The sequence below is a fragment of the Atta colombica genome, unplaced genomic scaffold, assembly GCF_001594045.1.
Source record: "Atta colombica isolate Treedump-2 unplaced genomic scaffold, Acol1.0 scaffold12, whole genome shotgun sequence".
Classification (NCBI taxonomy): Eukaryota; Metazoa; Arthropoda; class Insecta; order Hymenoptera; family Formicidae; genus Atta; species Atta colombica.
The window spans coordinates 5,662,945-5,674,525 of NW_017259206.1; the positions used below are offsets into that span (position 1 = coordinate 5,662,945).

General features: G+C 34.5%; 1 protein-coding gene across 8 annotated transcripts in view; it reads left to right on the plus strand.

Moving 5' to 3' along the window:
- LOC108694463 (glucose transporter type 1) overlaps positions 1–11,581 on the plus strand; it is a 38,377-nt gene that overhangs the window by 10,537 nt on the left and 16,259 nt on the right. For 5 of the 8 annotated variants that reach the window (XM_018203986.1, XM_018203985.1, XM_018203984.1 and 2 more), the window contains exons 2-3: positions 3,965–4,306; positions 7,183–7,927. In XM_018203986.1, the coding sequence (XP_018059475.1) occupies positions 7,191–7,927 (737 nt within the window). In that variant the 5' untranslated portion in view covers positions 3,965–4,306; positions 7,183–7,190. Of the gene's footprint in view, positions 1–3,964; positions 4,307–7,182; positions 7,928–11,581 lie in introns of those variants that run through there. The other 3 variants (XM_018203987.1, XM_018203989.1, XM_018203992.1) reach the window with 2 other exon arrangements.

Genomic DNA, 11,581 nt, shown 5'->3' on the forward strand with positions numbered 1-11,581 from the left:
ACATCGTTTTAAAAAATAAATATTAATCATCGATTTTTTTATCGTAATTTAAACATGCTGATATATATACTGTCAATAGCGATGTGATAAAGATATGCATATCATAAAGAATTCACATCAATTTTTAGACTGTTAAATTCATAATGTTAAATTATAATCAATTTGAGCTATTTTTAGTCATTTCTATAGGTCGCCATTTTTATATAGGTTGTTAAATCTATACATAGTCGCATTAAACTAAATAAAGTTAAACAATTTATTTAGAAAAAATGTAAAAAAAATGTAAAAAATGTTAAATTTGACTGAAATTTGACTTAGTTTATTAATTTATTTACTAAGTGCGTTAAAATAGATGTTAATATAGACATTAATATGTTTATTTTGAATTAATCACAGAAATTAATTAATTTATATTTTGACACACATAGACGTTAAAAATAATAAAGTATTTAATTTAGAAGGTTAGGTTGCTATTGCTCCTTTGATATTTCTAATAATGTATGATTATTTTTGATGATTAGTTGTACAATTATTTTTATAATAATATGTAGAATAATGGAATGATAAATATTTAATACAATTAAGACAAAGTATTTAATATTTAAAGTGGATCTCCTGCTGTTTAATAATATTTGTATGCAAATTTTTAAAAATATCTTTTTCAGTTTAAATATATTTTATAATCTGCGTCAATTCGATTTGTTGGAAACACAATCATAAAGTGGAGTTATAAATAAAATGTCACAAATTGATTAATTAAATAATGCTAATAAGTATTTTAAATCAAAGAATTTGCAAAGAATTTGTTGCGAAAAATATTACCTTAGTGAAGATACTTTTATCATGTTATTTTCCTATCGAGATTATATTGCACAGTTAATTTATGTCAAAAAATATTATTAATTTATGTCAAAATAACTAATTACAAAAACACTGAGAAAGAGAAATCTCTGTATTTCATACCACCAATTGAAACATGTTTATTGTTTTCTCTGATTGTTCTCCGTAAAATCGTTTGATTACGAAAGCTTTATACGGTTAAATAAACTTTGATCAGTGAGTAAATTGTAGTTTTTATCGTGGGAAAATTTTCACACAATGGATTGTCTTTTCAACAACTATTTTGTTATTCATTCACGTTGGACATTGCTTGACGGATTAAAAAAAAATACTTTAACGGATCGCCGTGCATGAATTTTACATTCTTCAAAAATTGCATTGACCTGTTTATCCGATTCGGTTATTCATGGCTTTATTAAAGCTTAAAGTGACATACGGTACAATATTCAATTCTCAGCGAGAACAAGAGATGTGATCCAACTAAGTCGAACGTTGATACATTTCGAAGCTTTGATTTGACACCGAGAGACGAGCAATAAAACGTTTCGAATCTCATATTCCTGATCTACATCATAGGTTAACAATGACTTCTGGAATAATTATTTTCAATTACTTCCAAAATTTTTAGACCTCATAATAATCTAATTCGAATTTTTTGGGATTTAAAATTTACGATATGTGGATAAAATATATTAATTATAAAAGAAGGTTCTACACTCTAAAAAATATCGATATAAAAATTTAATCATACGGTGTCTTATATAATTTTCATTATGTTGCACAGTAAAAAAACATTTTATATTTTATTTTTCTATTGAAAATAAAGATCGATCTATTCATATCGATCTTTGTTAAAATTTTATATTGAATTTTTAACATATTCGAGTGTTAATTTAACATACTGTGATTATATTATTTAAAGATTTTTATTAAATTGATATTCAATTGATATTTCTTAGAATCAAAATGACATATTTTATGAACACACTGAAAAAAGAAAGTTTAATTTTAAGATATTAAAATATTTTATTTTTGTCTCCATTTTTAAATATTTAAAGATGTTTTAGTTTTGGACTTTTTTAATAGACAAAACCCTACGTATTTGAATTTAAAACACTATGCGTTTTAAATCTGAACACGTAGTGTTTTGTCTATTGAAAGAGTTTAAAATTAAAACCTCTTTAAGTATTTAAAACATGAGATCAAGAATAAAAGACAACAATAAAACACATTATTTTTTACAGTGCATCAGTCCGAATAAATAATATAAAAACACATGTTAATTTAATTATATCAAAAATGTTCATTATATTGAAAAAATATGCTTCCATAATTTGCTTATAAATTGTATGTCAATATTACCTTTTTTATGATAATTTCTTTTGCGTAACATTTATGTTACTTTTTAACATATTCATCTTGTGAAATTAACACAAAAATTTGAGTGAGCTGTTTGTGACACATGAAATATGTTAAATTCATAAATTTTTCAGCAGTGTGGTGTTAATATTAATACTGTTAATACTAACGTAATTAATACTGTTAATACTAACGTAATGAATTTAATCTCATGGATTTTAAATCCTCATCACGATGGTGTTAATATAAACACGAGGGATTATACATTCAAATCCAGTGTTAATATTAACATCAACCCGATGAGAATTATATAAAAATCGCGTGATGTTAAATTTACACCGATTTTTGTAGAGCTATTGATGATTAGAGATTATAAGAGCGAGTGTAGCAGAATAGCGCACTGGTCTGCTGTACTAGAGATCACATTTCCGGTAAAATATTTTCATACACTCGTTCTCCTCTTGGAAAGAAGCAGCAATCCGAGAGTATCCTTGCCAAGAACACACTTCTCCAAACAAAAACTTCGTCGGTCAGAATCGACGTTAAATTGTAGATCCCATATTGAATTGTGTACGAAATCGCGAATTCGTCAAAAACGGATAGTAATTTTCTATCTGGAAATATAAGTTTGTGCAGCTTTCAGCAAAGAACGAAGTCGTGTTCTTTCTCCTTTGTTTCATGTAATATGTATAACTTTATACGAAACTCACACAAATATTTCTGAATGAAATTATTATTATATATCATCAAGACAGTGCTGCGAGCACCTGAAGCTGTTATTTTCGTAAATGTTACTCGATTCATTTTGATTTTATGTCATTTCTAAAGTATAGAATAAGCTATGGAATACGTTAAGTGCAGTTAAGCATGGTTTCAGCTAATGGTTCAACTGAAAATTCTTTAGATAATGATTTCCATCTCATTCCGATGTCCTAATGTACCATAGAAGCGGCGCTATCGTTCTTTTCATTATCGCGTTACTAAGAATAAACACATCAATTTTTCTCTTTTCCATTTTGAAACCAATAAGTTAATTAAATTGAACTGCTATTTTTAAATGTCGCCTTCTCGCATAAATAATTATCGCATACAACATAATACAATTATATCATGTGATGTTCGACTTATATAAATTTTCGTTCCTTGCATATTCTTTGTGAATTTATTACATTATTATCATTAGTACACATTGTTTTTTTTTTTGTGAAAAAGATATGTCGATTCATTTACTAAACTTGACGGGATTCCTACATTTGACGATATAAGGAATTCAATTTGTTAACAATCTTAAAGCTATTTCTGTAAGGATATGTAACTTGTGAATTGAATAAAGCTTTATGTATACTGAAGATGACTCAGAATTGTGGATTGAAATGTTTATCGAAATTATAATTTATGTATAATAAAGATAAAAATTATTTTAGCACTAAGAAATATTGAACATTAATTTAATACAAAATATTCAAATAACACAATCATATTATGTTAAATTATTCGGAACATATTATATATTACAAATTCAACACAAAAATTTTTACAAAAAAATTTTAACAAATACAAAATATTCTATACTGACAATGTGTTCTGTACTGGTAATCTATACCGATAATTGTGTTACAAACCGACGAGCTAATAAACGAGCTAATATATCGGATTTCGTTATCATATTTTAATTGATCGATTTAATTGATCGAATTTAATCAATGAGATACTCTAGGAAACAATCTTGACACAGTGAGGCTAACAATTTGCTCGCTTGTTGCAGGTTCCTAGAACTCGTCTTGTACTGAATACCAGTTCAATCGATCGAAGGAAAAGGGAAGTTTCTCTGAAGACGTGATACGTTGGTGCTCCGTATCCTCGGTGGAAAATATTTTCATCGTAACTCGCCGTTTCACATTCACGCTCGCGTGTCTACATCCCCTTTTTCCTTACCCCCTTATTTCACTGTTCCCTTCCGTCATCGCGAAGCGATCTCTCGATAGCTGATAGATCGAATCCACGAGTTTTTTTTTCGTCGAGAGCGGGGCGAGAAGCAGGTGCGAGACGAAACGAGTCGTGTCGTGATATATCATCGCCAGGCACAATGGCTTGCGAATTCTTTAAGGTGAGTTTGTATTTCTTCATTTATGATAGATGGTCTGTTTCGGAGAGAGAGAAAGCTCCGTGTTGCGAATACAATACGTCGGTCATTACGAGTAAAATGGTTCTACACGTGGAAATCTACGAGAATCTACGAGATCTTACGTATATTTCGTATGTAACACGCTATGTGTTCATACAGAGCGTACATATAGAGCTCATTTTCGTAATGTCATGAAAAAGACTGACGGTTGAATCATTATGTGAAAGTTTTAGAATGCGAGTTGGAGGCACTAAGTTCGTAATTTGTTCTCTTTAAATATGAAGCTCTGTCTGCGTCTGAGAGTCTTTGTAAAGTGGACCTCATAATATATGGACTTCAATCTCCGCGGCGATCCTTGCACAAAAAAAATGATTTTGCTAAAGTATTATAAGTTTAGTTAGGATGGAGATTTGAAAATATAATTATGTTGAATTATCGAAATAATTATATTGGACACTCAAATTTATTAGAATTTTACTAAAAATGTAATTAGAACGTCAAAATTTACTTGTTACTTAAATGTCAAAATTTTTTGCAGAATTAAGATGGGAGAAAGTTATGAAACACCGTGTTATTTTATTGAAATAACTTAATAGATATTCATAACGTAATTATTTTTGATATACGTTTGTTAATCATAGAATATGATATATATTATAGACTATAGATAGAAGTTCTTAGAAGTATATACAGAACAAACATAATTCACAAAAAACTGAAGAGAAAAAAAAGTTGTAATTATGGAGAAGAGATATAATGGAATCCCACCAACTAATATATAGTATAACTTTATACGTCGGATACATTAACACATTTTGTTACCAAAATAAGTTGAATTATATTTGAAAGCTACATTCAAAGAATTTCTAATAAGCTAATTTGAAATTACAAAATTAATAACATACTTCTCAAAATTATATAAAAAGTATGTACACTGTATTTCTAAAATTGTTTACTATACGGAAAAAACAAGTTTTGCTGAAGTATCTAAAAATTTAGCTAGACACAGATCTGAAAATAATTTTGTTGGTCTATCAAAATATTTATGTAATTTAAACTAATTGTTAGAATATGAAAATCTTTTGCGGCATTGCTTATCATGCAGCATTACTTGAGTTTCCTACATAATTATTTTAATATGGTTCAACAGAATTGTTTTCAGATTTATATCTAGCTAAATTTTAAAATATTTTAGGAAAACCGTCCCTTCTTGCAAAACTGAAATGCAGCTTTTATGGTAATGCAATAAATATTTACGAGTGGCCTATTATAACGTCTAAGCAGATTGTGAAGAAGTAATTTTGATGGTCGGGTTCCAAGAATGCCACAAACTATACAAAATATCGTGGTATTTCATAATTCCCCATCTATTCCATAATCTCCTTTTTCATTATCATACTTCAGCGTCCCACAAATTATTTTGATGATTCAATATAATTACTTTTATCCAATATCTGGCCTAACTTTTATATATTTTATATATTTCAGAAAAATCGTTTTTTCACCTTTCGCTGAAATGTTTCCATATATCTTTGAATCCAAATCATCTACGAAATATATTGCGGAATTAAGAATCTTTATTTATTCGCAATGACTGCGTATACTGTTATTCGTATACGAAAAAAAAGGTTTTGCTTTAAATTCTCTAAAAATTTAGCTAAATATAGATTTGAAAATAATTATGTTAAATTATGAAAATAATTATTTTATTTGGATCATCAAAATAATATATAGAGCGTTCAAATTTGCTAGAATGTTGAAACTTTTTGCAACATTATCATCGACATTTAAACGTTTTTCATCATTATTTTGATGATCCAACAAAATTATTTTTAGATCTGTATCTAATTAAATTTTCAGATTCTTCAGCAAAACCATTCTTTCCATGTAAAAATATCGCCTTTTTCCTCTCAAAACACTCGAGAGTACTATTCGATATTGCGCGAAGTGCAACGGACGCGTCTAGAAAATCGAAGCGTTTACATACATTCAAGTTAATTGCATTCTTAGAACGGTGGTCGCCTCGTTTGTGATTCTCCTGTAGGCGACAACCGTTCGTGGCTCCCGTTTCCTCGTCACTGCAAGTCATTTAGTGGCCGTCCGAATGTGATGAGTTTAGTTTTGTTTGCGTCTACATCCCTACGGACACGGGGGACAACTTCCGCTCCGTCGGGATCGTACTTTGGAAGGCAAACGGGGTATCATTTCAATCCTTTACTTCACTCGATGTCTCATATTATTAGTAACGCGAGCGAAAGTTACTCGCAGGCAACAGCAACAGCAGCAACAGCAGCAATATAGCAACACGTGCTGCTGCATATTTTGTATATGCGCATTGCCGCGCGTAAATTCTCCGTGAATTATTTCTTGGCGTCGTCTGGTGTCGCAGACGACCGTTGCCACGGGTGCACATATCTCCTGAAATATCTTTTATTAATTAATACGCGCGTGCCCACCGGATGCGTTACAGATGTGCTCTGCGAGATTTAATTTTGAGGAGAGCAGCAACGCCGACTGGACTCGACATTTTGCCAATTAGCGAGGTATCGCTATCATCGAGATATTTCGTATCACATTGCTCTTTACAGCGCGCTACAAATACGTGCAGATCAATGCTACCGCGGATACATGATACTTTTTTGCTGTATCGCGCGTTTTGTTGGCTCTGTAAAAGTCTGTATTATAATTTTGAATAATCGCAGACAAGCGACCGTTGCGAGTCACAAAAGAGTCGCCACCGGCACTGTATATAAAATCGTTAATTATCGCACCGGGCGGTACAAGCGAAAACGAGAACGGTAAAGAGAGGAAAGAGAGCCACTCTGTCATCGGGTTCCATCTCTTTGGTTCCATCGCAGCTTGAACGATGGCCGATTCACGCGGCTTCAAGCCAATAAACCAGTTGTGGCAGAGCGCGACAGTGTCGACGGATCAGGATTCGGAGTGTCTCTACGAGGAGATCCCGGGCCGGTCCCAGGATACGGACCGGCCGGCTGGTGCCGCCGTTGGGCAGCAGGGGGTGGAGGAAGAGGAACAGCTGGAGGAGGAGGAGGAGAATATCGGCGGCAGCAGGAGGAGCCTCGATTTCGGGGTACAGGTTGGAGATAGCGACTTCTGGATTGATTCGGGCCGGGAGGAGATCATCGCCAGGAGCGGTACCATCCCCCGTAGCAGGACCGACGGCGGCGCGAGATCGCGCAGTGGATCGGCCGATCGGCGACCAACGGATCGGGCGCCGCGTCAGCGGGACGTTGTCGTCGTCAGGGTGGAGGAGGAGGCGCGCTATGCCGCGCGCAGAAGTCACGTGGAGCCCGGTACAGGCGCCATACTGCCGCCTCCTGCGGCTGCCGGCCACAAGCTGACCAGGGGGCGACCCAGCGCAACCAACACCGTCGCCCGGTATTTGCATTCAGCCAGCACGAACGCCTCAGCGGCGCATTACCATCACCATCATCACGGGCTGCACGGCCAGTATCCCCCCGGCGGCAGGACGACCGGCAGGCAGCACCGCCATCATCACCCTAGCCGCGGCTCGTACAGTAATGAGACGCAGGAAGAGGTACAGGAGGACGATGAAGCCACTCTACGGGAGTTGCTCGTAAGGTACGTTCCTGAGACGCGAAGAGGTACACTACCATCGAGTATCCTCACCCTCTCTCCCTCCAGTTGTCGGTGTACACCACTCTGAATCATCAGTTATCGCGTTATCGAGACAACTTCCGTAACTACACTACGCCAGCAGGAAGAAGAATCGTTGTTCTAAGTTTTGTTGATCTCTTGATAAGAGAGACACGAGCCATTGAAACGGAACGATAATTACGGTTATATTTTCTTCTCTCTCTTTTTGTGAGAAACGAGATAATTTATAAATTTATGACACAATTCAATTGTATTATTACATTGCTTTTCTGTTACAATTATAAAGAAAATTTCTTATGTTATCAAAGAATAATTATTTGTAAAATAATTTATTATCGTTGAATTCCGAGCTCATGTAATCATTATCAAGAAATCAACGAGGTTTTGTAACAACTCGATATTAAAACACGAATTATATTATCCAAGGACAATTGGCGTCGCCACCGATGTCTCTAAGAATTATCTGGATTGTTGGACGTTGGGCAGTGCCGACAGAAGTTTGCGAAGGACCTGTGCCATCGCAAATTTCGTCAACTTCTCTCAGCGACTACAACGTTGCAAACTATTCGCGACTCTTGCAAAAATATCCCTTCATGATTATTAAAAATCATATTCAAGTGGTTTAAAGCTTATCAGTATTCGCATTGTTCGTGCCAGTTGAAACGTTAAGCTTCTACGACCGGACACGGCGATCCAGAAATAACATGCAATATTAAGGGAATTGAACTTTCAGTTTGCACGAAAATCTCTTTTCTTCGGAAATGGCGGTCGTGGAGGATTAACGCCGCGAATGTTGCGAGCGAATGTTCAAGAATTTCTATTTAAAATATTGTTCTAACATAGTCTAGCCTTTAGAATTCTGTATTGACTTTCACATTAGTAGTGACCTCTTTTTAGGGTCTTGTATAGAAATCATACTTTACTCTTTTCATGACGAGTGAAGCGTAGAAAGTTTTCTTTTTCTAGTCTCTATACCTATCGCCTAAATCTCACGTGGCATGATAGAGTCACCATTATTCGAACATTCAGCTCTCAGGTGATTTATTCTCGATCTGTTTTATTTCTAATATTGTTCTTTTAATTGCAGTTACAGCTCCATATTTTTAAATTTCCATCGGATATCTTGTCGCATTCTTATCAAATAAAATTATAAAAAAGTTGTATGCGTTATAATAACACTAGTTTACAAATTTTGAATAATTTTTAGTGCAAAAAGAGGAAACAATATTTTAAACGTATTTTTGGCCGCTGAGTCGAATCTATTGCCAAAAAAATTCATTGAATTTTTTAAGATATAGCATGTAAATTCTAAGATATAGCATGTTATTTTTAAGATATAGCATGTCAATTTTTAAGAAATAGCATTTCTTTCCGAATAATTTGGACAATACAAGTGATAAGCAAGGCGAACTGGTTTTCATCAGGATTTGATGATGATGGATAAACATGATATTAGGACAAAAACACACTTGGCGATTACTGCTGAACTCTAATTGTAAGGATCACGACACACACAGAAAAATTTAATTAGTAAGATGTAATGCGAGGTCTATAATATAAGTCGTAGCGGTTGTAAAATCTTAAGTCGTAGAAAATTAATCAATTACAGTCGAATATGAAAAGAATAATCGATTATGATTGGTCAATTTTCTATGACTTAAGACTTTACGAGCGTTACGATCCCGCATAAGCAGTAAGGAAATTAACATGTTAAATTTGTCACTACTTACGTTATGGTCTTATGATCTTTACTATCAATCAATTCGCTTATTATTTACATTTTATTGCTTAATTTTTTGTTTGCTATGACCTTAATATGTGAAATTAATTTGGAACACAACTTTGGAATCATATTAAAAACAAAATTACACGCTTAACATTTTTTATTTATTTCCTAATTTCAATAAATTTTACTGTATATATTGGAAAAAATATCTCTTCTTATACTTCAAAAATTGGACCAAACGGAAGTATTTCAATTTGGATTCAGCGTCACAAATTATCTAAGAAACGGTCTTTAATCTCTCTTGTATAAAATTTTGTAAATTAGTGTAATCAGAAAAAACGCTACAGCAATTGTGCGCAATTTAGGTAAAGAAAGTAAATTAATTATATTGTCCTTTACTTAATACTTCAGATTCCTCTCTTGTTATCGTGCAGAATTCGGTTATTTGAACACGCTCGTCCATTGGTTCGCATAATGGAAGCTCCATCGTGCTAATGTTAACAGTCACGAGAGACTTGGCCCTTTGAATCTCTTACGAGTAACTTAGCCTAGTACCTCCGGTAGAACGGCGTGTATGAGCTCTCGAGACTCGCATACCAATCAAGGGGACACTCCTCGCTCTCTTTTGTCCGCTGTGTTAAAGTGCGCCCCCCTCGCCATCCCCGAATCGATAATACTTATTTTATCTCATATAAGCTTTGCTACTGACGAAAACGACCTTACGACCGTATCATTTCATAAACATCATTTTCTCGAGAACTTAACTGTGTTGCAAATGCATCCAGGTAATTCCGGCCTAAGTGGCGGTGCCTTATCTTACGACAAACACGTGACCAGCATAAAAAAAGAAAGACAAGAGGAGGTAAAAAAAAAAGAAAAAGAAGAAAAAACGGACGTCTTCCCTGCTTATTATTTTATATAGATTTTCTATGTATCCGAGAATGCAATGCAAGGCTTTGTGCCATGCCATTCATCATTTATACATAAATCACACTCACTCTTAAACTTATTCTTGTACATACTACACACTTTTCGGTCTCATAACAAGTCGATGATTAGACACTATCGATATATACCGTTGTTACTTAATTTTTTTGGCTGCGGCGCTCGCAGGCTTACCACTGATTGCTCATTCCATTCGAAAATCATGTCTCCCTTTCGATGTCAGGTGCACAAATAAGCCCGCAATAGCACTCGCTAGAGCTCGAAACGAGGAGTAAAGACCGGAGCACCGGTAATGGTATATCCGGTTTATATACGGCATACATACCGGGACACAGGCAATTAGTTCTCAACGAAGCGACTCGCGATGAAATTCTGTTGTGCCATTGGTAAAAGAATTGCGATTGCAACGAAATTGTCTACGTAATCACAAAAAATGTTCTAAATGAGAAGGAAAAAAAAAAGAAATATCCGTTGATGTAATAGATGCGATTTGCAAAGTTCATTGGAAAAATTTACGTGCTTTCCAAATATCTCAAACCAAAAAAGACACACTCACTTTTGTGTTAACGCAAATTGTTAGTCACGAACACGAATCCTCTTCCAGCCCCTCGAGGGTTGCGCGTGTCGTAGATCCTCCTAAGACTACGCTAAGTACTATTATACTTTGTCGCTCGATGTGCCGTCGCTGTGACTTATTTGTGCGCGTGTCTCGTTCTCTTTATCACATTCATGAGATCATGCTGATTTTTGTAAATTATTTTGCCGACTGTTCGTTCCGCATAAAGTGATGGGCCATTCGAATTGTGCAAGCTCGCTTGTGGACGCGGGCAGCTAGGCAGGGGTGAGTAAGCTGGCGGTGCGTCGCATGATGATGTGTGAAAAGTCTCTCCATTCACACGTGACGGCTCCGTCTTCTTTTTTTTTCTTTTTTTTTAAATATATATATA